The sequence below is a fragment of the Mya arenaria genome, chromosome 6, assembly GCF_026914265.1.
Source record: "Mya arenaria isolate MELC-2E11 chromosome 6, ASM2691426v1".
In the NCBI taxonomy this organism is placed as follows: domain Eukaryota; kingdom Metazoa; phylum Mollusca; class Bivalvia; order Myida; family Myidae; genus Mya; species Mya arenaria.
Genome location: NC_069127.1, coordinates 68227590 through 68255537, shown reverse-complemented (window position 1 = coordinate 68255537; position 27948 = coordinate 68227590). Strand labels below are relative to the sequence as shown.

The 27948-nt window shown below is 34.1% G+C and overlaps 1 protein-coding gene across 6 annotated transcripts in view; it reads left to right on the top strand.

Moving 5' to 3' along the window:
- Positions 1 to 7: 7 nt before the first annotated feature.
- LOC128237343 (SH3 and multiple ankyrin repeat domains protein 2-like) overlaps positions 8 to 27948 on the top strand; it is a 62631-nt gene continuing 34690 nt past the window's right edge. For 2 of the 6 annotated variants that reach the window (XM_052952767.1, XM_052952763.1), the window contains exons 1-11: positions 8 to 100; positions 15222 to 15516; positions 19241 to 19312; positions 19934 to 20059; positions 21064 to 21135; positions 22247 to 22352; positions 22686 to 22843; positions 23432 to 23599; positions 23941 to 24202; positions 24769 to 25038; positions 25769 to 26635. In XM_052952767.1, the coding sequence (XP_052808727.1) occupies positions 15295 to 15516; positions 19241 to 19312; positions 19934 to 20059; positions 21064 to 21135; positions 22247 to 22352; positions 22686 to 22843; positions 23432 to 23599; positions 23941 to 24202; positions 24769 to 25038; positions 25769 to 26635 (2323 nt within the window). In that variant the 5' untranslated portion in view covers positions 8 to 100; positions 15222 to 15294. Of the gene's footprint in view, positions 101 to 927; positions 1068 to 11152; positions 11272 to 11576; positions 11660 to 15221; positions 15517 to 19240; positions 19313 to 19933; positions 20060 to 21063; positions 21136 to 22246; positions 22353 to 22685; positions 22844 to 23431; positions 23600 to 23940; positions 24203 to 24768; positions 25039 to 25768; positions 26636 to 27948 lie in introns of those variants that run through there. The other 4 variants (XM_052952765.1, XM_052952764.1, XM_052952766.1 and 1 more) reach the window with 4 other exon arrangements.

The following is a 27948-nucleotide window of genomic DNA, read 5'->3' as shown; positions in this document are numbered from 1 at the left end:
AATAAATCTGAACTGTGTATTTGTTTGTAGCCAAGTTAACTTGGAGTCGCAACATTTTTAATTGGATTATGTGGGGAAATTTGTAAACTTTGGCAAATCTGTATGTATACCTTTTGCACTCTGTTTTAGATCTAGTTGTATTTTTTAATTAAGGAAAGAAAATTGAAGTGAATTGAATTTATTTTGGCTGCGTGAGGGAAAGCATTCAGAAATTAATGGAAAATTTAATGTACTGAATTATTTTGTTTGTTGATTTTAACAATTGTTTTGTTCTTGTTAAATGGTCCTTAGAATGCATATAAGAGATTGGTAGTTTAGATGTACTGAAGTGAGTCTGTCATTCACTCAAGAGGCCTTGAGTTTTAGCCCCACCTAATTTAAGACACAAGAACTGGTTTCCACCCAGGTGACAGAGCCGAGTGATTCACATCATCTTATAGCCATCTTCAATCCAGCTAAAATAAATGAGTATATTACTTAACATAGGCTTCAAATCATTTGCATTAAACAAAAATCTGCATTCATTTATTTAACAAATTAATAGCAATTTATTTTTCACAAAGGGATTTATGTTTTAAAATTTATTCATTTTTTTGTGAATATTTTTATGAATATGATTTATGGAAGAAATAGCTGGCTTGCTAATCACAATCATGAAATAGAGTTGTTAGGCTAATGAAATGTTGAAACCTGGACATTTAGTGGTCATAATTTGGACATAGTTATGTCTCTATAAATACCAGTATTTTACCCCCGGGTGATCCTACTTGAAAATCTGTCAGTTCGTAACATTGATATTACAAGATACATAACTAATAATATTTCTAATGAGGTAGCTTAAGGTTCCATTACAATTTCATTATATCTGATAACATATATGGTTACTACTATTGGCTCTAGACATCTCGACCTCTTCGCGCACATGGTGTGATAATATAATGGGGAAAATACTGAGAGGACTTTTTCTCTGTTATTCTGTTTGGAATTTATTTTATGTGACTGACATGGTGAATTTTTTTTAAGTGGATCCTGCCGTGATCTAACATTTCGGATTTTTCCTTTTGCAGGCAAGTTTTGACCTTTATAATGTCTTGAGGAATAACATGCACGACTTTTAGTGATGACAGAATAACATGAAGCTGACTTTTCATATTTTAGGTTTGTTTCAGTTAAAAAAACTCAATCTGTTTTAAAGTCACATTGTAACAAAAAACACACTTTTTAGCTCGACTATTCGAAGAATAGGTGGGCTATACTACTCGCCCCAGCGTCGGCGTCCGGTTAAAGTTTAAGGGCAAGTTGGGATTTTCACTTATAAGTCCAATACCCTACATTCAATTGACTTAATACTTCAAGCAGTTGTTCAGGGCGATCACATGATGAGGTTAGATAACTCCATATTATTCTTTACACAGATTATGGCCCCTGATTGACTATGGAACTTAGGTTAAAGTTTAAGGGCAAGTTGGAATATTTATTAATAACTTCTATATCCTTTGTTCATTTGACTTAATACTTCACACAGTTGTTCAGAGCCATCACATAATGAGGTTAGATAACTCCATAATATATTATATACAAATTATGGCCCCTGATTGACTATGGAACTTAGGTTAAAGTTTTAGGGCAGGTTGGGATATTGTTTAATAACTTCTATACCCTTCATTCAATTGACTTAATACTTCACACAATTGTTCAGGACCATCACCCAATGAGGTTACATAACTCCATATCCTTAATACAAGTTATGGCCCCTGATTGACTTAGGTTAAAGTTTTAGGGCAGGTTAGTTTTAGGCAAGTTGGGATTTTAATAAAAAAAACTTCCAAACCGTTCATTAAATGCACTTAATAAAATTCAAAATTATTTACGACCATCTTACAACAAGAAACATAACTCCGTTTTAAGCCTAAATACAAATTATGGCCCTTGATTTTTTTTTGATTTTTTTTTTTAATTTCCTTTGAAAGGCATATATATTTGTACATTCTTAACCACATTTTCATGATGGGAAATCAAGTTATTTGAATGACTTGCGTCATTGTTTGGGCAGGCTGGTGGGAGGGCAGCATCAAAGTCACCTTATGTATCAAATAATTTTAGTTAGGTTTGACATAAAGAGACCAAACTTGGTATTATTACATCATTATTGTATTCAAGTCAAAGTGGTGTAGTCTTATGATGGCTCTTGTTTTTTTTAAGAATGATAAAAATGTTACCAAAGCAGACATGAAAATGTTTTGCTTTTACCCGACAATATGTATTTAAGTGTTTCAAAATGCAGCAAACAAATGATAAAATGATCCCCAAAATTTGCTGACCACTGAACATTATCTTGTGAAAAATACCAAAAAAAAAAAGTTTTTTTTTTGTAGATATTAAATAAAAAGAAGATTTTGGATATAACTTTGAATATAGCATGGAAATGATTTTAATATTATACCACTAGACGGAATTTACAAATAGTAGGAAGTCTGAACACCAGTTATTACAACAGCAATATATACTTATGTCTAGCTCTTAAAAGATGAGGATAATGTTTTATAAGATAATATATTGATAATATATGTTTTGAATTGATCTATGTCAACTGTTCACCATTTAAAGTGACACTCTTGTTCAAAATCAATACATACACATGTATAACAAACATCAATTTTGACTGATAGACCTTTAACTACTTACTAAATAATGCATTTTTGGAAAAATATTAATTACTGATAACAAGATTGCAACAAAATAGCAGAAAGCGCAATAATATTAAGTGATTGGTGAATGCTAAAACATTTACTGTGATCTACTATAGTCTAATTAGGTAGAAAGACCATGTTTTATGCTCAGTTCTTTCAAATTAAACTCGGTATCCTTCATAAGAACCATTGTTTTCGACATTTATTCATCCTTTTTGAAATTATTGAAACAATATCATTAATTGTGGTAAATCTTATTTGGGAGTAATAGTGCATCTTTAAGGTGCATACTTTTCTCCTGAACTATTTTAAATTTACAATCCTTATTTCAACACCATGTTTGTAAGTACTCGCCAATAAGGCAGCTATAAATTAATTGCAAGATTTTCATCCCCTCTTTTTTTCCGCTGCCCCTTAACTTTTATTGACTCAAATACAAATGTTAAACTAGGGTCGGTTTTTGCGTATCAGTCAAATACTATCCAGGAACAGTGTTTATTCATACCTGCGGTGTCAATGTATAACATTCATATGTCAAAAAGGAGAATTGTTACAATGGTGTAAGTGGTTTGTCTAGAAACACATATATACATACACATATATATGTATTGAATTGACTTGACATGACTTGAGTTGGTTGAATCTGTTATAACTTGTGACCAAGTGAGAAAATACAGACAAAGCAGCAGTGGCAAATCTCGGCATTAACATAATTATTTTATGGATTGAATGTTTTAAATTAGTATTGCGGTTCATTGGTGTATAAACGCTTTCAACGATTTCAAGGTTTTCCATGCACTGATCAAATGCTTTCATACACAGATGAAATGCAAATCTAAAATATTCAATGTTAATAATTTACATTGATCATTTGATAATCAAACTACATGGAAAACAATGCTTCCAAGATAATTGAATGAATGCGAGTTCGAAGAGAGGTATCGTAAATGGTGTCACTTGTTTTCTTCCATGTCACATACATAATGTTGTTTGAACAATACCAACTTTGTTTAATTAAAATCAGAGGTATTAAATATGGAGATATGAGGCATTGAAATCTGAAACAAAAAGCATGATAGCAGTGTGAATATTTTAAACTGTTTGTTGTGTTCTTCTACATATAAGTGTGTTTTAGTGTCCAGTACAAGTGTCCAATGGTCCTGATGTTGATGGATGGACACACTGACCACTGGTCACTGGGCCACATACATGTGCACACTCAACATGTACATATATACCATACACCCCATAGGTGATCTCCAGCAGTGATCAATATTGTGTCATCTTAGTTGATTGATGGTTGTTTAATTTCCAGAGATTTATCCTGCTGTATAAAAATTATGATTCTTTAAAACTTTAAACTCCAGCATCCAGAGATAATTTTCCCTCTGAAATGTTCACCGTATCGTTTGCATTTTGGGACTTGATTTTTGTTTTTGTCATTGATCAATAATATAATGTAACAGATTATACTCAGATTGGAAAATAAATTAATTAGTTTAGTAACTTCTGAGAAGCTCAAATATACATCGATTTTTAAGGAGTTAGTTGTCAAAGCTTTCAGAATTCTATTGAATGGCTGTTGGCTTGGCTTGATATAACATACAGCTGGACTTAGTTAAAATTAATACTGGTTTGTAGTATGCTAGGAATTCGGCCTCTGAATTTGTGTAGATTTCTAAATAGGAGTATAGTGTTAGCTATATACTATCAGTGTACGCTACAAAACTGGTTCAACTTATGCACCAGTCAATTGTAACGACCCCCCCCCCCCCCCCCAGATCCGAGGGTATACCAGGGATAGCCAGGGAAATGGGTCGTGTTTTTACTTTCCAGGTGGCCCCTCAGTGCCGGGTGAATGCGGTGGTTTGGTCTTTGCGCCAAATATAGCGAGGACATGAGCCTTACCTAGGGTCCCTGGAGTTACGGGCATTTGGCGGGGATTTAATCATCAGTTCGTCCCTGCAGCCCAGGATTTTACCCGGGCTTGGCTGGACCGAAAGTCAAAGTCCCCACTATTCTGTGGACCTGGGGGGGGGGGGGGGGGGGGCGTGGTTACAATTGACTGGTGCATTATAGGTGACTGCTTGCAGAACTTAACACTAGAGGATCCTGGTGGGGGAATAGCCAAGAATACAAAAGAAAAAAAAGTAAAAAATACACCTAAAATGTACCATTACTGACTAGATATCGTTAAGAAAAATCCCCTACACTCCTGCCAACAAATTAGACCAAATAGATTTCGGTTATCAGAGGGGGGCACAAGTCAAAAGATAACGCCCCTGTGTTAAATGTCAAATCCTAGAACTGCCCCTGCTTAAGGTCCATGGATCAATCTTCTGTCCAGACTTGACTTGAATTCATATGCCCTTGAATAACATACTAAAGGAGTAAAGCAATTGATCGTATTTTTTAATGAATCTAAATAAGAACGTTTAGAGCAAGTTTTCATTAGAACATACATGTGCACTGCATTTATGTTGATTGTAGGGATGCAAATGAATGGCAAAATAGATATTCGAATATTCAGTAATTCCTTCGATCGAATATTCGATTACCGAAAAACATATTTTAGAAGATGTAGTATACTGCTATTATTATTCGCTAAAGTAATAGCCGAAATTCTCCATTTTCAGGAAGAAAAAAGCAATACATATAAACGGACAAACAACAAAATTGAATAATTTAATTCCGTTGCCTTTTGTAAACAATGTGAAATTAGATGGATTCCTAGTCAAAGAGTGTTTTTGTGCCAATGGAGGGTCTTTCCGTAGGATGATCAGCCTCATTCTGAGATTGACATCTAAATTGACTAATCATAACTATGGAAAACCCAAACCAACTCGGGAACTAGTAAAATAGTAAAACGAAAACATAAGTGGATTGGACTCATCTATTATACAACAATAGAGGAAATATATCCTCAAATCCATTTCAAAGCTAGAAAACTGTATCGAAAGGTGGAAACAGTTTAAAGCACATATATGCAACAATATTATTGTAGCACAATATTACATTATTGTGGCATTCATATCATCACCTCGATTTGCGTTATGTTGCACAGCATAATTTGCAGCCAAGAATACACATTGGTGTTAAGCCGATCCCTAGCCAGTTATTGTAAAAGTAGGGGGACATTTTATAGCACCATGATATGTCCCTAAATTACACATGACGCGTGCCTGGACATCACATTCATACCTCTGGCATTAGGGGCCAATCGTTGTAAAAACAAGATAAACAAACTTTATTAACAACAGTGATGATCGAAGGCAAAATGTGTTTTATTATCTTTATTGATTTTTTTTTCAATATTCGATTACCGATTTTGACATTCAAATACCAAACGTTTGATCGAATATTCGAATATTCGTATGCATCCCTAGTTGATAGTGTTAGCTTAAGTTGGTGTATTATAAATCGTTCTTGATCTGATATGCCATTTAAACCACATTTTGAACAACACCCCAGTTTACATGTTCATTACAATATGAACCTTTGATCTCTAGGTTACAGGATTGTATACAGATAGCCAGGCATTTAGTCATTTGTTGGGGACATTTAGTCATTTGTTGAGAATTCAAAAATGTTATCTGCATACACTTGCACTGCCTGATAAACTTCATATGGGGTATAATATCATGGAGCATAATTTCTTTTTATTGCTAATTAATGTCAATTAAATACCATCATAGACATAACTTAATGTGGTTTGGAAATAGCTAGATAACTCAAGGGCATCCTGAGTACTTTATTAAAGTACTTCACTTTGACAAATAGTTCATGTTTAAGATGTTAAGATGTTTAATGATTTATGTATTTCTTAAAAAGTTGTATTCGCAAAGTTCTAGTGACTACTTAACTAAGAAAAGGTCTGTGACCTAACTGATATAACCCTGTGAAATTGCCCCTTTGGAGAGAGCGCAGAAGATTTATTGAATGCAGTTCCAAAATCTACTAAATTAACATAGCTAGAAAGCACAAAGAAAATATTACCACAGCCACATGTAGAATTTTGAAGTAGAAGTTCATTGTAGAACTTACCTCACTGCTGGGGTGTGGCTATAGGCCAGCTGACAATTATTTTTGGTATTGCATGTTTTCATCCAATGGCATGTTTTTTCTTCGGAGGATGTATAAACTTACTTTTATGCTGCCATAGTGTTGTTATAGGCCAGCTGAGGAGTCTTTTGTATTGCATAAATTATCTTCATCCAGTGATGTATAGACTTACCTTGCTGCCACGGTGTGGCTATAGGCCAGCTGGTGAATCTTTTGTTTTGCATGTTTTTTTCTCTGTTGATGTATAGACTTACCTTACTGCAATAGTGTGCCAGTATATGCCAGCATGCAAATCTTTTTGCATGTTTTTTTCTCTGATGATGTATAAACCTACCTCACTGCAGTGGTGTGCCAGTATAGGCCAGCTAGCAAACCTTTTTGTTTTGTTTAGTTTTTCTTCTGACAATGGTTTGACTTACTTTGATGTAGTGGTGTGGCTGTACAGGCCAGCTGGCAAACCTTTTGTTTTTCTTCTGACAATGTTAAGACTTACCATGCTGCGGTGGTGAGCCAATAAAGGCCAGCTGGCAAACTTGATTTGCATTTTTTTCTCTTCTGACGATATATGTGAGATGCACTCATTATCATCAACAGCTGCATCAATTGCCGTTCACCAGATTTTGTATGAAAAAATGGTTTAATTCAAGCAATACTTCAAATCTTTTAGGGATTCATTCAACACTGGATTAGTCAGATCCTGGGTTTGAAAGTTATACATTTGAAATACAAGACACTTCAAACGGTCATGAACAGAAGTTTTAGTTTTATGGGTGACAATTAAAGCTTCCGAATGAGGAATTGAGTGCAGTAGTTTATATAACACCTGATAAAAATGAATAATTTATCTAGTTGTCAATTCTTTATCACTTTGGCAAAACATATCTTTCAACCCATGTATGTTTTTGATAAAACCAAATGTCTAAAAGATATAATAAAGAAAATAAATGATATAATATAGAATGTATGGTTGGTGTTTTTGGAATTATTTGGGATGTTCCTATTAAAGTTGGTTTCAGAAATATTTACCTTTGTTACATTGTGTGTGGAATCATTTTTCTGTTTCTAGGTGTAATAAGATTTATACAAATTTCGTAAGTACACTTAATACTTTAATACTTTATGATCTTGCAATTTTACTTCTTATAAGAATGGTAGTTGATGTATAGTTACAAATCGCACCTGGTGTACTCATGTGAGTGAGTATCAGGAATTAAGATTTCTTTGTACCAATCATGGGGGTATATGTCATGGTCCTTTTTCAAATTGTGGGGGTATTTGTCATGTTCCTTGTACCATTTTTTTGTCATGCTCCTTGTACCAATCATAAGGGTATTTCTCATGTTTCTTGTACCAATCATGAGGGTATTTGTCATGTTCCTTGTACCAATCATAAGGGTATTTGTCATGTTCCTTGTACCAATCATGGGGGGATTTGTCATGTTCCTTGAACCAATCATGGGGGTATTTGTCATGTTCCTTGTACCGATCATAAGGGTATTTCTCATGTTCCTTGTACCAATCACGGGGTATTTGTCATGTTTCTTGTACAAATAGTGTTTTATTTTGGTCATTTTCCTAATATACAAATTGTGAGCTTTTGTCATGTTATCAATCATGGGGGTATTCGTCATTATACTTGCACCAATTTTGGGGGATATTTGTTATGTTCCTTGTACCAATCATGGCTATATTTGTCTTGTTCATTGTACTAATCGTGGTGGGTATTTGTCACGTTCATTGTACCAATTGTGGTGGGTATTTGTCATGTTTCTTGTACCAATAGAGTGTATGAGGGTATTTGTCATGCTCCTTGTAACATTAATTGGGGGTATTTGTCATGTTCCTTGTACCAAGCATGGGGGTATTTGTCATGTTCCTTGTACCAATCATGGCAGATTTGTCATGTTCCTTGTACCAATCATTGGGATATTTGACATGTTCCTTGTAGCAATCATTGGTGGGTATTTGACATGTTTCTTGTAGCAACCATAGGGGTATTTGTCATGCTCCTTGTACCAATATTTCGCGGATGTTTGTCTATTCTTTGTACCAATCATTGGGGTATTTGTCATGTTCCTTGTACCCATCATTAGCAGTACTTGACATGTTCCTTGGAGCAACCATAGGGGTATTTGTCATGTTCCTTGTACCAATCATGGCAGATTTGTCATGTTCCTTGTAACAACCATTGGGGGTATTTGTAATGTTCCTTGTAGTCCAATCGTGGGGGTATTTGTCATTTTTCTTGTACCAATCATTGGGGTATTTGTCATGTTACTAATGTACCAATAATTAGGGTATTTATCATGTTCCTTGTACCAATCATTGGGGTATTTGTTATGTTCCTTGTACCAATCATTGGGGTATTTGTCATGTTACTAATGTACCAATCATTGGGGTATTTATCATGTTTCTTATACCAATCATTGGCAGTTTTTGACATGTTCCTTGTGACAACCATAGGGGTATTTGTCATGTTCCTTGTACCAATCATGGCAGAATTGTCATGTTCCTTGTGACAACCATTGGGGGTAATTGTCAGTTTTTGTTCCTTGTAGTCCACTTCATGGGGGTTATTTGTCATGTTCCTTGTACCAATCATTGGAGTATTTGTCGTGTTCCTGTGATAGATCCTTTTGGTGACTTGGATTGAATCTCTTTCACAGTTTTGTTTTCTTTTTTACAAACTTTTAGAATGGAAACTAGATGTTTATTAAGGCCTTTTTAGTGTGATAGATATTGTAATATACAAAAAAGACATATACTATGTAAGGTATAAATGCAGGGGTGTAGAAATGGGCTGGAAGCCAGTAAAATGACCCGGTTACTTCAGCATCTTCACCTGGCTATTTTCCCCGCACCAACAAAATTAAAATCTATTATTTTTTGTCATATTTTTATTTTGGTTTCTGCGCGTTCCGACTACAATACAGCATCAGCTTTATATTAAGGTTCCCTGTTACAAAATAAACATGCACCAGAAGACTAGAAATTTTGGTTAAAAAAGGCTTAAATTCATCCCACAAGGGGCGTTTCACCCTTGACCCTAACTGGGGGAGGACACCCAGACCCCCCCCCCCCCCCCCCCTGCCTACTTTTGGGATATTCCCCGCTACTTAAATTAATTTCTACACCCCTGATAAATGTCAATTAAATATGGATCTCATACATGTTGAGTATGAAGTTTGGAAAAGAGGAAAAAGATGAGATATTGTCATTGCATTCTTGTTATGATCATTTTCATTTGGCAAAATGTTATTGTAAAAAACTGTTAAAGCTTTTTACATTATACTTATGTTTAAGAAACGATCAAAGTAGATAATACATATCATAAAGGTATTGTGTGGCCATTTCGATTAAAAAAAGTTTGGCTAAAATAATTGAATATTGTGACGCTTTATCAATGGAGAATATCTCACGAGCATTTAAGTGCTATATTAAACACTCAACATTAATAAAATATGGAGTTTAGAAAATATTAGGAAGAAAATGATATTATAAAATTTCCTTAAAAGATTGCTTCAAATATCAGGGTTATTAATTCAGCTAGTAAAACTACTCATTTTTTATTAAACCTAGTAAAAACAAGATTGAATTATGAGATTTGCAATAACAAAATACAACTTTGCTATTGTATATTTTTTAAGAGTTTCTCAAAAATTAAAATTGACAATTATAAAGTATTCTGTCTATTTTGATATTGGTAAAAAAAACACTGTTTGTGTGTCTTTAAAATAAAATAAACACAGTAATTCTATTAAATGGTACTTGCAGTAGATTTGAAAAAATAAATAAATATAGGTATAAACAGAATTTATGATATCGTAAATTTGAATTGCATGTATTTTTCTCATATTTTTCCACAAGGGAGGTGTTCAATTGAAGTTTCAAATAAAGATAAGAGCTAAAATTTATGTTTATGTGTGATTGTTTTTAGGGAATGAATAAGCAAATAAAATAGTTAAAATGCTTAAATGGATATTTGCCAAACACACAATAAAAAGATTGCTTTCAGAAATTAGAATGATATGCATCTTTTAAAAGTGTTTTCAATATAAATTATTGTTAATTGCTTCAAACAAGCCAATCAGAGCCAAGTATTACATGCACTCTATTTCATTTATTAACCTATGTAACTTAGAAGTCAGTTGAAGATCAATTTTTGTATTACAAATTAAACAAACTTATTTCTTTGGTTGCTTAAATGCTCCTTTGGAATATTTTTTTTTTCCATTTACTAGTTTTTAATACATAGACAAATACCTATTATAGAAAATAATTGCAAGGAGGAAAGATATTGAGGACATTGTTTCATCATTATGAAGTCATGACTCAAAATGACCACACCTGAGGGGTCATATCTTAATAAAGACAGTGTTGCATTGAAGACAATATCTTCCTTGATATTTACATATATTCATGAGCACAATTAAGTTGGTTGCTAAATGGTATTGGATGACAAGAAATTTAATTACAGTACCTGAGATTTTCACCAGTCATATTTGGATCAGATAAATTTGTGAGTACAGTTTAATTACAATTTTTTTTTTTATCATTTGAAGGAATCATCAATATCTCCTTGTAATGAAAATTGTCAAATGCCTTTAGGTTATAGAAAATATAAAATAGTATCACGTGTAAATGAAAACATGATTGACTGATGGACATATGGTTGGTCAGTCTACCTTGATTGTGTTCAAAACAAGGCTGTCAAAGGTCAATATGGAGAGTTAATGAACTGTTGGAGGATACATTTTACCTTATATATACATGTAGTAAGAAATTGGATTGTTTAGGATACTACTTGTACTTGGATTTATGTGCACTTGTTTCTGAGGTTCTTTTTGCTGAATTTTACAAAAAAATTGTGTTGAAAGTGTTATGGACAACTTGTGTTTGTTAGCCTGGTAAGTTTGTTTATAGTGTGATATGTTTTTAAATAGCAAAATGTGATTCAAGTCCATTTCTGAACAAAAATTCAAAATGGCTGTTATTGTTATGTGGTGAGAAATAACATTACTATTACTTTTACCTTTAGTTACACAGTAGAATACTTTACTGCAGTTTAAGGTCAAGGTAATAGTAAGAGGTAAAGGTCATTTGAAGAGCAAACGGATTACTTATTTACAGTATACAATGAACAAAAATGTGATTTGTGGATGTTTTGTGACCCCATATTATTTCGGTATCATTTTGAAAGTGTTTTATGAGCTGAAGAAAATGTATAATTATACCAAAACACGGAAACAAGCTTTTTGGCCTGGGTAGGTTCAAGCTTTGTCAATCCACATGTTATTTTATTTAAATACAATTATATGGAAGAAAATTTCAAGCAGCAATAACTTTATTAATGAGTTTTTTTTTCAAATGCTTATTTTACTTATATGAATTCGGAGAATGCAATACATTATTTCAAATGACACCCAAATTATATAAGATCACCATGCAAAAGCTTGGATGTTTGACGGTACATCAGTATAAGAAGTTTGAAAATTTATAAAAATAAAATAAATTAATTAATATTACTGTTTTAATGTGTATTGTGTATTACAAAGTCTAAATTGATTGTCATTGAAGTGCATAAATATTTATGCTTCCCATGAGTAAAGTCATTAATTTAATTGCTAAATTGAAATTAATGTGATCTACTTGCAGCTTTGTTAACTGTTAAGATTTTGACATTGTAAACCATTTATATACGTCCTGAGTTTTTTTTCGATGGAAAATGGCCGAGGAGCTCCGAATGTTTAACGACAAGCTTATTTACAAGTACACAGGATACCTTTAAATGGTCGTTATTGCATTGGTTTTTATTATTTCTTCATATCCTACCCAAAATTTTCATTTAAAAATGAAGAAAATGCAAGGTCAATGTCAAGGTCTCTACAAAATGGCCAAGGTCACATCGTAATTGTGTAGCATAATGGGATTTTGATTTTCATGATAATAATCATTATAGTTTTATTCATTATGAACAATTTCAACTCAATGGGCAATTTAGAAATGGTACATTGATTTTTTAAACAACAGATTTACAAAATGCATATATTTATGGGTGAGAGTGGTCTAGTGGTATAGGTGTCTGCCTCTCACCCAAGAGGTTGTGGGTACCATCCCCACCAGGGGTTCTTTCTCACAGCCTCTCTTAATGGACTCCAGTACTAGTTGCTACCTAGGAAAAAGACTCAATCAAGCTAAAAGAAATTTGCATAAACTAAAATGATGTATTTTTTTTAAAAATGTACAATTTATTCTACTGTTCACATTGTATAAATGCATAACAGTCAAAAATGCAAAGTAGGCATTGCCAACTATAAACAAATATTGATATACTGCAATGTATATAATTATATTTACATGTTCCAAAAAATGTTGCAGGACATTCACATATTTGTGGCTATTTGATAACACCACTTGTGTTAGATGCATCACTTTGATATGTAAATCATTGATGGCAATCTTGCCACCATGGGCACAATGTAGAAGCTTTCTAGCCTCTAGAAATGGAGATAAGTTTGATGAAATTCAATGACGATTTTCATCCAGCCATCTTATATACATATATCTTTTTGCTCCCCAATTCTCAGAATTTGTAAATTTAGGAGTTTGGCATAATGAACACAAACAACTTTTATCATGGTAAAAAATCTTAAAAATCAGGATCAAGTTCCTGAAGTACAAATTATCACAACTCTAATGTTTGAAACTCTGTCAGTTTGAAATCTCACGTTTTGTAATTTGTCAATTGGTGATTGGTCAGTTATACATGTCATTTCTGAAGCGTAAACAAATAAAACATTAAGAATATGCAAATATTAGTACCAAATCAAAACAAGTGACCGCGTTAATAAATCAAGATGTCCTTTCCCTTCAGTACAGCCTGTCAATGTTCGATCTGGACAATTACCATTTCAGACTGTACTCTCAGCCCTGGCTGTTTTATTATTGTGGCTAAATACTCTCTTGTCATAACCGTGTCATTAGCTTGTTGGTGGTTGTTGTTTAAAAGGCATAAAGTGACAAAACAGTCACATGACTGTCTGCTGGATCTCATGCGTTCTGCTGGATGGTCATTTTTTGTTTTTTTGATGGTCATATTGGCTACAGATTGACCTTCTTGACCAACAATCTGAGTGCATCCATTATCTCTCTATTTCATGTTCAGTTTGAAGTTTGAGTTCATGGTGTACTCTAACAGAATCTCTTGAGCTCTTTTTGTTTTTCTTCTTCTTTACGAATACTTAAATAACATTGTCCTAATACATGTATAAACAAACAGCCCTATTAGAAGCACAGGGGGGTGGGTGGGTCTCTTGTGAATTTCACTCATTGAGAACCTTTGTGGCTTTATGGATTATGCTTATCGGCTGATTAAAAAACATAGAGCTTATTTTCCTGTCAAACATTGTATAAGTTGGCATTTTGTTGACAACACATCTGCTGACATTGTCCTAGTGTACTTTTCTAAGGTTACAATGGCTAAAACTGTTTCTTAGACTGTTTCTTGGTGCTACATTTCCCTCTAGGCTTCTATTTTGCTTTATAAAATGATCACTGCAGAATTTAGTCAAGTAATAAAGATGAAAAGATGACTAGTGCTTGTGCCAGCAAAGCTTTGTGAGGATCTTTGTCCTGTGCCACTGCAACCATTATTGTTGCTGCAGCAGCCTCATTAGACAATAATCAAGTCATTGCACAAGGACATTTCCTTGGGGTATAGGTTGTTTATTACTGTGAACGGATGGAATCATTTGGTAATTACTTATTTGTTCAATGATCCAAAAGCAGTTTATATGTCAAAAGTTCATTATGACATGTTTATTTACAATTTTTCTTTTGTCTAGAGCAGTATAACCATTTTCTTAATATGGTATGGTGTTGAGTTTTTGCTGTTACTAAAGTTAAAAAGGGACTTAAAAAAAGCTTTAAAATGTACATATAAAATGACTCAGCGTGGAAAACTCTGACATGCTGCACATTTATTTCATCGCATTGTCATTCTCATGAGATAACATATGTTATGTTTTTGACAGGATTTGTTCACAATGTCCTTTCAAGTTTCTTGTCTTCTTATATTTTTTTTTAATAATTTCAAGTTTATGAACAAGACAAATTAAGTAAGCCGTTTCATATTCACTTCCTAAAATTGTTTCTTTTTTCATATTGTTAAATATTACCTGATAAACATCACTCTTGACCTCACCAGTCACTGGTGTTTTAGTGTTTTAGCAATGCGTATTGTCACAAAATATTTGATAAAACCTTCCCGCTGCTTTGTTTCATGATGTTACAGATAAAACATAAACAGCTGGTGTGGTCGTTATTTGAAAAAGATAATAATGATTAGTCATCATTGCCAATAAGTGAAATTTAATGTAAAATATGAAGTATAATTTACTGTGTGACAATTACAACTAAGTCAGATGATAAAATGATCTTTAAACAACAGTTACATTTTCTTTATTTCAGACTGAAATTTGAAAGTGCCAAAAATCTACAATTTACCAGACAAAAACACAATGGCTGAATTAAGACCAGCAAAATGAGTACCCCAGCGACTGAAACAATGCGTTCAATGGACAATATCAATCCGGGAGATCCCGCACAAGGACGGGAAAATAACGTTGTCGTAATGCGAGAAATGGATGTGGATAGACGACAAACTTTGCGGGACATGAGATATGGGACGCAGTCGATGTATGTGTCAGAACACCTGACAGGAACTGTGTTTATTAGGGTTGCGGTGCAGGACTTGAAAGTTCAGGTATATTGCAACTATGATTTCTACTTGTAATACAACATACGGTAAAAGTAAATTTAGTCTCATCAAATTTGTTTTGAGAGCAAAGACATAAAAATAGTTGAGGTATTTGTAAGTCTGGTATTGTTGCTGTTTTCAACAGCGTCATTCAAAAACTTCTTATATGTCTTGCTATGACAGTATGAACATGAGGGTATAGTAAGTTCCATCACTCCGGCTATGATTTTGATTTTTGTTGGGTTATGCCCCTTGGGCAACTGAAGAAATCAAAGAACGTTAGAATCCAATGTTAAATGGCGCTTTTATTGTTATGAAGCAGTAGGGTAATACCTCCTTATCTAAAAAGGTAGATATGAAATCTTAGATGAAGTCTATATAAATGATGTAGGATTTAAATACATTTTTGGGTCTTTTTTAGATAAAATTGTTTTATAAATCAACTTGCAATGATGTTATTTTTTTACATGTTATCAAGCATAGAATGAAGTATTTAATTCATGAATGAAAACAATGTCCTTTCATCTATATTATAATGTTTGAAACATTTGTTACTTCGCTACAAAAATAAATTTACAGATGTTACCAGCAATTAAGTGTCAATGAAAACTTTATTATACATAGACATGTACATTCCATGACTCATTCCGATAAGTAAAAGTGAACTAGCTAGTATCTGCATTTTAAGCCCTTCCCTTTGTTTTTTGTGACCATGCATATGTTTGGTTTAACCAGTATATATTTCAGAGAGTGATTCATTAATCATGAGCATTGAAACTGATAAACAACGAAAGAAAATTGTGTATGGTGAATTCAAATATAATAAAGAAAAATACTAACAAAGGTATAAATTCTACTGTATTCTGAAGTAACCAGAATAATTGGTTATTCTGACTTTCTCTTTCGACTTCGGTGAAAACAAATCTGTTAACAAAGATACAGATGTTGTTTTTTAAATCAAAAGAATATGGATTTTTCTGTAAAGTTTTTCAAAGGGGATTGTCCAGCAATTGTCATTATTGTCATAGTTTATACATAATAATCATACAAAAAGTTAATCACTTGAAAATCAATAATACACATATAATGAGCACGTTTTCCTCCTCCCCCCTCAGCAAACCATATATTCCTTCATTTTCTACTCAAATCTGGCCCTACAAATTCAAGTAAATGTTTTTTTAAAGTAATTGCATACAAATTAATGCCGAATTTTCAATTTCTGCATATTGCATTATAACTACCCTATTTAGTCTTAAACTTTCAGTTGAAAACAACAACTTAAAAACTGTGTTATATGAAAAAGGGGGGTAATACAGCCTCACTCGTTACACTCGTTTGCAATAACAATGGTTACATGTGTGTATCAAGTTCCATCACTCTTGTCTATTAAAATGTCTAGCTCACAGTGCCATTTTAATTTAATAGAGAAAACAGATGAGCAATGACAAATTGTTTGTGAAACTTGATTCTGGTTTAAAGTTCCTTATTATGCGTTATTACTATTAAAGTCAGTTTTCTCAAGTATAATAAAGCGTAGCGGACAAGTTAAACTTTCCTTGTTCCTAAATATTAAAGGTGAATTGGCATTTTCAATGAATATATGAAACTAATAGACAGCTTTTTAATTTACTCTTGAATTTTGTCTTTATCGTACAAACAATAGGGAACAATCTGTCAACCTGTCATAAATTTAATGAACTCAGTGAGGTCTCGGCTGTTAGAAGGTTTTTGACCCCAAGTATCCTGATTGTTAGGCTAAATTTGGGCGAAGCGTAAATTCTTTAAAGTCCAAGTAAAAAAGCTATGTAAATATAGTACAGAGCTAACGGAGTATGCGTTCAAGAATAGTAATGAAAGAAGTATTTAAAGTAATTACCTCAAAAGTAATTACACTTTCATTACTGTCTCTAAATTGTTTTTGCATTATTTTCTTTTACAAATGAACCAAAGTATCACTTCTATAGTATTGGCCAAATGATATACATCCATACTTCATTAGGGTGAGATGTTATCTAAATTGTTTAAGCCTTGAGCTAGTTATGTATGCATAAATATTGTTAGAAGACATTTAAATGTATCTAGGAGTTTTCCTTGTTTAAGTATGGATATTCATGTTCTTGATAATGGTCACATTGCCTTATTTTATTTTATTTTAAAATGAAAGGATTTCAGAGATGATATTTTTTATTTATTTTTTTATCAATTACCGGGATTATTCAAAAAAAATAAAAATAAAGAAAACATAAATAAGACATGTGATAATTTAGTGTCTCAGGATGACCATAAATATGATACTCACTTATATAAATGAATTTATGTTGGTATCATTTTTTTTTTTTTTTTTATCAATTAGGGGTTACCGGGATTATTCAAACAAGAAAAAAATAAAGAAAACATAAATAAGACATGTGATATTTTAGGATGACCATAAATATGATACTCACTTATATAAATGAATTTATGTTGGTATCATATTTTTTTTTTTTTTTTTTATCAATTAGGGGTTACCGGGATTATTCAAACAAGAAAAAAATAAAGAAAACATAAATAAGACATGTGATACTTTAGGATGACCATAAATATGATACTCACTTATATAACTGAATTTATGTTGGAACCTTTATGAAATCATGTCTGTTTTAAAGAAACTAGCATTTATATGATCTAATCATTAGGATTTATATAGAAAATAGTTGTAAATAACCTTATTCTAGACACATTTATATATTTTATGTCATATGTTTGCTAAGTAATACCTGACTTTTCCAAATAGTTAATGCCAGGTTATGTGTGACAGTACCTCGTAAATATGTTAACATTTCTTGACATGGCTAGCTGTTGTATCATCATTATCTATATTCCACATTGACCATTTTCAAAGAAATCTACCTCTGGATCAGTGTAGGATTTCTCATAAAGTACAAATCATTTTTATATTGTTATATGATGTGGGTGTGCTCACTGTTTCATATGAGGCATGAATTCAAATGTATTTTTCCTCGTCTTGTCTTTTTTGAAAAAAAAACACTCAATGAAGCTTTTCAAAGAGTTACTCAGTGTATTTTTCAAAGAGACACTCAACAGTTTCAACAAATCTTTTTCTTATTAAATTTTCGGATTCTTCGATATCAAACAGAGTGGAAAGCAATTGTATTTACGCTGAAATATCACCCATTTTCTTACAGCATTGCAAGCATTTGGCACTTCACTTTGAATGTCATACTGAATGCCAATATCTTAGCAACCATTCATCTGACCAGCAAGTTTAGTAAATACCAATTGAGTTCAGCTTTATTGGCTTTGATTAAAGCTAACAGCTTAGCGTAACCATGCTCCATCATTTATTGAGTAGAAACTAAAAGCACAGAGTGATGAAAAGTATTTCATGCGAAGACTCTGGATCGAACCCACGACCTCCTGGTTACATTCCAATAGTCTACCAATTGAGCAAACATCAAAGCTTACATTTCCGATTGTTATGAGTCTGGTGTCATGTTTATTATCAAAGGCTTTAAAAAGCCCCCTCACCAAGGGAACCAGGGACATTTTGCCTTTGAGGCAGACAACACTTCCACTTGAGCATCTTGTCTGCTAATTGCAGTGGAGTAGTTGTTGGAAAGGTCTCCAGAACTAAGTACATTTGCTCTCATTTCTAAGAATGCAATTCTCTAAATTCTGTATATGAATATTTCACTCTTTCCTTATATTTCTATGGCATCGTGTTTTACAGAAGTGTCTACAGTTTGAGCTGGAAGAGTCCGTATGGGAGGCCAAACAGAGGATCCTGGCTGTCTTTGCTAAGGTACATGTACCAACACTTACTTGGCTAAACTTTGAGGTTCAGATCATAAGTTCTTATACACCGCAGTATGGGTTTAGTTTTAACATGATTGGGAAGCTCACAATATTAAGCTGATATAAGACCAGTCTTCACTGAAATTCCTGGATAGGAAGTGGTAGTCACAGGTGTCCGAATTTTGATGCCATGATGGAGTGTCGCTTATGGGGCTTACTTTATACTAATTTCTTTTAGCTGGATTGTGATGAAAGCTGATAGCTTATAAAATCACTGTAGAGTCAGTTTCCAGGGCAGAAACCAGTACTTGTGTCCATCTAAGAGGCCAATAGAAGGTACCCCTTGAGGAGATTGAACCCACAACCTCTCGGGTGAGAGGGGGACACCTATACTACTAGACCACTCTTAACCTATAATTTGGGCTTGAACCCATGGCCACTTGGGTATGAGAAGGACACATAAACCACCACCCTGCCTTACGTGCATTATTGATCATCAGATTAAGATTGTTGCCAGTAAATTAAATGAAGGTCATGTTGATTCCTGAAGCTATGTGTATGTACTCATAAGGATCAATTGATAATAAGACGTCAGACATACAACAATCTATAATTATTTTTATTTAAGGACCTGAAGGATGCCTTAAACTATGGGCTTTACATGCCACCTATGAACGGACGTGCGGGCAAGTTTCTGGATGAGGAACGATTGTTAAGGGAATACCCCCTGCATGGACCCATAGGCTTTGTGGAGGTAAGGACTCAACCTTGATAATATGTTCTTCTTGGGACTTGGGCTCTTTATACACTAGTTACTCCCAGCAGAAAAAAATTAACATCATTGTGTGTTGTCACCTTCATACAAGAACTGAGAAAGTTCCTATGATTTCTATACAAACTGAATTCTTGATGACACAAGGGTGGCAAACTATAAAGTTTAACCTACCGGGTATGCTAGCCAATACAGTACATGCAAGCTTAGACAGTACATGCTAGCTAAGAGGCTACATGCTAGCTAAGACAGTACATGCTAGCTTTGAAGTTACATGCTAGCTTAGATGGTACATGTTAGCTTAGAAGTACATGCTAGCTTATATGCTACATGCTAGCTTAGATGCTACATGCTAGCTTTTACGGTACATGCTAGTTAAGATGGTACATGCTATCTAAGATGGTACATGCTAGATAAGATGATACATGCTTGCTAAGACAGTACATGCTAGCTTAGACGGTACATGCTAGCTTAGACGGTACATGCTAGCTAAGACATTACATGCTAGCTCAGCCTTTACATGCTAGATTAAAGGGTTCATGCTAGCTAAGATGGTCATGCTAGCTAAGATGGTACATGCTAGCTAAATCATTACATGCTAGCTTAGACATTACATGCTAGCTTAGACATTACATGCTAGCTAAGATGGTACATGCTAGCCAAGACAGTTCATTCTTCATTACACTTGTGGGCTTTTACTTATGATCAATCTTATGCTTCTATGGCCAAGCTAAATAAGAACACTTTTAATAGCTTGGAGAACGACTCTCTGAATCTATTTTACATTGATGAGGAGATACATGTATTGAGATCTGGTAGACATATCTCATTTCTGTTCTTAGAAAATGCAATTGAAATTCTATACTGTAGATGATTACAAGATGATATCTGGCAGAGTAATACTTGATGAAGCAATATCTTGCTTTAATTAATTGAGAAATGTTGCCTTGCTTGTGTTGAAAGAAAATTACTTGCTTGCATTTCAGTTCAAGTATAAGAGACGTGTGTACAAGTTGATGCATATCAATGCGCGAAAGCTGCGGCAACTTCACACGAAGGTGAGCATGGCTACGTTTATGTTTTCAAACGTTTCTTGATCAGACGCGAGTCAGACATGCTTGACAGGGTGGATAGAAAAAGCAACAAGGCTTATAAAAGATTCTGACATTAACAATGTTGGGTTGACTGGCGTAAAAAGTAAAAGTTATTGCCCGGTCATGGCTATACTCGGCAAATGTAAATATGTTAGAGAGTACTGGTTTAAGATTGATTACACGTCAACCGGATCTTAATTAATTAATGAATGTTTAAATTGAACTTTCTGCTAACACCCATGCATCTTTAATTGTTGAGGTCGAGGAATGATTGATGATGTTTCTACCATGATATGATTTACTGGTTGTAAGATTTGCTTTTAAAAGTGGAGGTCAGTTGTAATTACATTTTTTTTGTTAAATGTGGTTCTATTTCAAGCTGGATAAATAGTAATGTGCTTAGTTTTTTTTTAAACCACAATCATTTCCTATAATTCAACTAATTTCATTTTACAATTTTTAAACATAATTATTGTATATGAAAAACATTTCTGTCACCTTTGACATGATAACAAAATTTAAGTATATCTCTTCATAAGGAAAAGCAATTAAGTCATGTCAACTAAGCCTATTGTCAATAAACCCTGAAAAATGCTGTGTGTTTCAAGATGGCTAATTTTGCAATGAAACCATACTTACTCTCGTACAATGTTTTTATATTCAAACTTCCATGGCAGCTAGTTTATGCATACTTTTTTCAGTCTCGTATGCAGATGCATTAGACATATCCTAAGGCCGTTATTTTAACAAGATATCAGCATGCATAATTAATAATTGGTCCAGATTAAAAAAGAAGAGATTCTCGTTCCCACTCACTTCAGCCAGAAACACCTTACCACCTTACCCTAACATTTTGCCATGTTACAAGATTTCAATAATCATCACTTTTTTTGGCATAAAAAATTAAACACTTAAATAAACATGGGATCATAATCTAATATTTAATTTTCTTTGGCCTTATTTACATGCACGGTATGTTGGTTTAACTGTTTTGGCCTTATTTGCATGCATGGTTTGTTTGTTGAATTGTTTTAGCCTTATTTACATGCAGGTAATGTTTGTTGAACTGTTGCAGGGCGTGTTCAGGCAATGTATGGACCACATAAAACAGGGCAATATTTCCAAGGTCAACAAAATGACGACCAAAGGCCTGGACCCAAACTTCCATGATTCTAACGGAGGTTTGTTTATTACTCTTATAATAATAATTAATGCCTGAGTGAAGAATAAGGGTAATAATACCTAATTAGGGGTATAAAGGACTGAGCTTGTCAGTCCATTTTCGTCAGTCTGTGAGTTTTTTCTGTGTCTAGACGACAACTCATTAAAGTAGACTTTGAGCATGTACTCAGTTTTCACTAACACCATACACAGTCTTATTATAGCTCACATGTATCTTGATATGACTGTATGTGCATGTTTCTCATCATTATTGAAGGGTATGGGAGATCAAAATACATGTAGTTATATGTCTCTAGGCTCAAAGTAATAGACACTCATGGCTTATATTATAGAGACCCCACTGTCTGTAGCAACAGGCCTGGGTAAGGACAAATGTCGGGAAATGATCATTGCACTATTCAGTGGAGGAGCACACCTTGACTTCCGCACCCGCCAGGGCCAGACACCGATCCATAAGGCCGTCCTGAACGGCAACCAGACCTCTGTTCAGGTACTAAAGTTTTGAAAATTTGCACTGAAATTTAGATGATCATCTTTCGTTTTTCACTGGCTTTCACATTTAATATAAAGTTGATACTAGTATACAGTATGGTATAGATGTCATTAGAAATACTTGCACACTGAACGCTTTCCTTGCAGCAATCAAACTACTATAGAACAGTATACATGTGTACAATCCTCTAGACAGGCATTGCTGGACATGACAATGTCTAACCACAAGTATGGTAAAGTCACTAAAGAGCTGACCAGCTGAACTACAGAAAGTTGTATTGGAAGCATACTCACTGTGAATACTGACAGATCCATCTAAACAATCACATTGGATATTATCTTTTTATGGCAGGTGCTACTGGACCTGGGAGCATCTTCCAATTACATGGACATTAAAGGGCTGTTTGCTTCACTACAGAATGTAAGGTCTATCTAAACAATCACATTATATATGATCTTTTTATGGCAGGTATTACTGGACCTGGGAACATCTTCCAGTAACAAGCACTTTATAGGGCTGTTTGCTCTACTACAGAATGTCAGGTCCATCAAAACAATCACATTAAACATGATCTTTTCTTGGCAGGCGTTACTGGACCTGGGAGCTTCTACCAATTACAAGGATGGTAAAGGGCTGACACCACTCTACTACAGTGTGCTGTATGGGAAGAATGCAAATTGTGCTGAGATTTTGTTACACGAGAGGGCGCTCATCGGCTGTCGAGATGAAAACGGATGGTGCGAGGTACACCAGGTGGGTATATTTTAGGTTGAAGATATTGGTTTGGCTTTTCTTTGTTTGGCTTTGGGTATGTTTATTTCACCCAAGAGGACATGGGTTCAAACCCCACATTAACGATGTGCTGGTGGCTTCTCCAAAATGGATACCTGAAGTATTGGTTGCTGTTAAGGTTGGATTCCCACTCATTTACATGATCATAAGTTTTAAAATGATTCATTCTAAAAATGGAGTATTGGAGAAAAATGTGGTACAAAATAATTTTTACATGAATGTTTTACAGAAAGAGTTATTTTCATTTGAAAAAGTTTATAAGTGCCTGTAAAATTAATGTTAACAAATGTGTTCTGTTACAGGCATGTAAGCTTGGACTGGTCCAACATTTAGAGCATTTAATGTTTTATGGAGCTGACCTCGACGTCACTAATGCCAGCGGGAACACCCCTCTGCACATTTGTGCCGTTAACAACAACGAGCAATGTGCGCGTATTCTACTTTTCCGAGGAGCGAATAAGAACATCTCTAACTACAATAATCAGACGCCACAGCAGGTTGCGGTTGTAGCTGGAAATATCTCTCTTGCTGAAATTATAAAGAATTTTGATGAAGCTGATGCTGGTAAGAAATTGTTGTTGATGAAATCTTTTGAAAATTTATTATTGTTTAGGTCTTCTTTTTTTTCGAAGAGAATAATATGAGCTCTTATGATAGCATTGGTGTTGTCAGCATCATGGAAAACTGTAACCTTGGCTGTAACTCAAAAACCATTGAAGATATCGAAATGAAATTGGTAAACATGTGTGCCAGAGACAATACCCACATATAAATTGTGAGGAGCATACTTCTAGCTTTAATTATTATTGAGTCTATATATGCCCCTTGTTTGATTTAATATTTACAAGAACTTACAAGCCGTTACTCCACTGTGCTTTCGTTTTAACTTTTGGAGTCAAAGATTTCAATAACGGTTTTGAATTGTATTTGTTGCTGGAATGTAAGGTATTTTCTGTAAAACAAATTATAATTGAAATATATCTGTTAATTGCTTTCTATTTTGCTTTAAATCATGCTTACTTGTCTAACAGAAAATTGTTCAATAACTTGGGCACTTAATATGTGTAACTAAATTATAAACTCCTTTTACATGACGTCTTTTCAACTGGTTGCCCTATTCCCATCCACAGTGCCATTCCGGGAGATGCCAACATACAGCAAGCGACGTCCTCGCCTGTCTATGTACGACAGCACGCTTTCTCTCATTTCCCGCAGTCGTAGCGACCCTAAACTCAACATCTCAAGTGCTGTCAACGAGAGTCATGTCATATCGCCTCCGGAGTCCATGAGAAGTCTACCGCAGCATTATAATGTGTACTCTGATTCTGGGTCGTATTCGGCCTCCCGTGGGTCCGACTCCCCTCGTTCAATGAGTATTTCCAGTAACAGCTCGGGACCAGGTAAATTGATATTGTACACATATATGTGGTTGTATGACTTGGGTTAGTAGAATTGGTCAAGATTGTTGTAGAGGTGGTTTGTTAGTGGAATTCATCGTCAGTTATAACCCACCCCCATCGTGTCATTGTCATCATTAGTTGTCTAATAAGCTGGTATTGGTATACATATAGTAACTAAGTAGGTTCAGAGTATTATTGTAGCTGATTTCAAATATTGCATTGCGCTTGTTAAATGAAAACTTAAGGCAAGCCAAGTTCATTTTATGTTTAGCCTCGTTGGCCCTTAGAATACCGAAAAATTGAGCCCAATTTTTTTTATTTTAAATACAATCTAAAAAGGATCTGATAATGATGTTTTTAATTAGAAACTGATGCTAAACATAGAATCTGTTTGTTTTTTTGTCAATGAAACCTTTTGTTCCGAAGATGTGAAAAATGCCACATAAGGCTACATGTTTATTTCCTTCCCTTTCGTCATTAGTGGTCTATATGTTATTTTGGTATCCATATTGTTTCTTTGTGGTTATGTCTTTACAATTCTCTATGACTACAATCTGTTTGTTATGTTTGTACTTTATTAAATATTTATTTGATTTGCAAGCGTTTTTTTGTTGACAGAATTCAAAAAACTATCTCATGAATATTATGTGTATAAAAAACAAAATTTACTAGACTGGTACAATACTTTTATCATCAATCTGACAAAGCGATTGTTTGCTTGTTTATAAAGGCTCAACTGGAACAATAACGGGCCCTAGCCCGCTTACCCTGACGCAATACTCACAACTGCATAATGCGGGCAACCAGTCGGGCTCAGGGACTCTGAAAGCTCAGCAGCCCTTGGAAAACCCATACGCCATACAAAAGCTGAAAGTTTCAAGTGTCGACCCTGACGATGATCTGGTCTGTGGTAAACATGCAACAGAAATAGATGATAGCTCAGACCCACATTTCCATTTAATATTACAAAAAAGGCTGCTTGAATTAAAAACAAGGCAAGATCATGATGTCAAAACAGCTCCTTTGTCTGAAAGTGACAAAATGGCTAATAAATATACTTGCGCTACACAGAAAGTGAAATATGATAAAAATAAAAACAATCCATTTTTTACTCTCCAAGCAAGACGGAAAATCAGTGAAGGTAGTAACAGTGTTAGGGTAACGAGGCCGGAGAGACGTAAATACAGCGAAGGGAGTTACCGTGATAACTTCTCACACTTTATGAACAGCGACTCTGTTCCAGAAGAAGGCGGGGATGAAAATAGTGATGACCGATATGAATTTCCAGAGTTAGAGGAAGCTGAGAGGCGTAGGGTGAGCTTCCTTAAAGCTTCTTACTTCCAGAACCACATGCAAGCTTCAAGCGATAATGAGCAGTCTGACTCCTCAAGAAGATTGGTTAACATGCAAAGTGGTAATATCTCAGAGAGCATGCAAACGTTGGGTGAAATAGATGACAGGGAAGATTTTAATGAATTAAATTTTCAAGGCCAGATTCTTCATCTTAAAGACCAGGATAGAATGTTCGTCTGTGTGGAGTCCTATGACCCTCAAGACCCCGTGGGGCTCAAAATTAAAGTCGGGGATGTTGTAACAGGTGGATAATCCATAATATTACATGTACTCAGTTTTCACTAACACCATACACAGTCTTATTTTAGCTCACATGTATCTTGATATGACTGTATGTGCATGTTTCTCATCATTATTCAAGGGTACGGGAGATCAAAATACATGTAGTTATATGTCTCTAGGCTAAGATATCTCATATATATGTTAAAACTTTCTCTTTCTTCAATGTTCTGAAATATATTGTGTATTGGATAAAAGGTCAAGGTCATTTTTATCTCCCAAGAAATAATAATTATGCAATTATTTTAATTTTAATTTTTTTTTAAAAGCAGAGGAGATTAATAAAGATGTAGTTTTGCAATTTAAGCTGCACTCTCATAGATTTACCATTTTTGACAAGTAAATATCTTAAAACCAGTAATATAACACTGCTGACAAAACATCAGATGGCTGTTTTTCATATTTACATTTAAAAATTAATGATTAAAATATGGCTAAATGCGTTACTAACGCTTGAAGAAAAATGTATAAAACATCAAACTTTGTTCACAAATATGAAAACCTGCGATCTGATTTTTCGTCAGCAGTCTTATATCACTAGTTTTCACACATTTCTTAAAAATTGGCTCGTTTCAAGACAAAAAAATAAAAATAAGTTGTCAAAACGTTCAATCTGTAAGAGTGCAGCTTTAATGTCAACCTACCAACTAGTAAACGCAATTGTTAAAAATAGAATTTGGTGTCATTCTAGTTTGAGTAAAAATATGAATGAACCAGGTATAGGATGATTTTCACTGCATGTTGAGGAATATTTTATCTCCTATATTTCGCTAGGCTGGATTCAACTTTTTTGTAATTTAATGCTATGTAGATAATTTTATGGTCAGACTTTCTTTTTGGATGTTGTGGATTCTAGGTGTTGTGGATTTAGGCTTTATTTCTACACAGATCTAACACAGAATGGAGAGTTTGGTTTTTATAGAAGTTTGAGGAGTTGTGGTATTGTCAAAGTATTAATATAAAGATACAAAATGTGCAAAATTCTTCCATAGCTTAATTAAAGCGGCACTCTCGCAGATTAACCGTATTGACAACTTTTTTTTATTTTTTGTCTTGGAATGAGCCAATTTTAGCATAAATATCTAAAAAAAAACAGTGATATATAAGACTGCTTACAAATGATCAGATCACAATTTTTCATATTTCCGTTTCGCAACTGAATGTTTTATGCAAAAACAATGCATAAAACTTCTTTTTTGAACAAATATATGAAAACCTCCGATCTGATATTTTGTTAGCAGTCTGATATCAGTGGTTTCCATGCATTTCGCAAAGAAT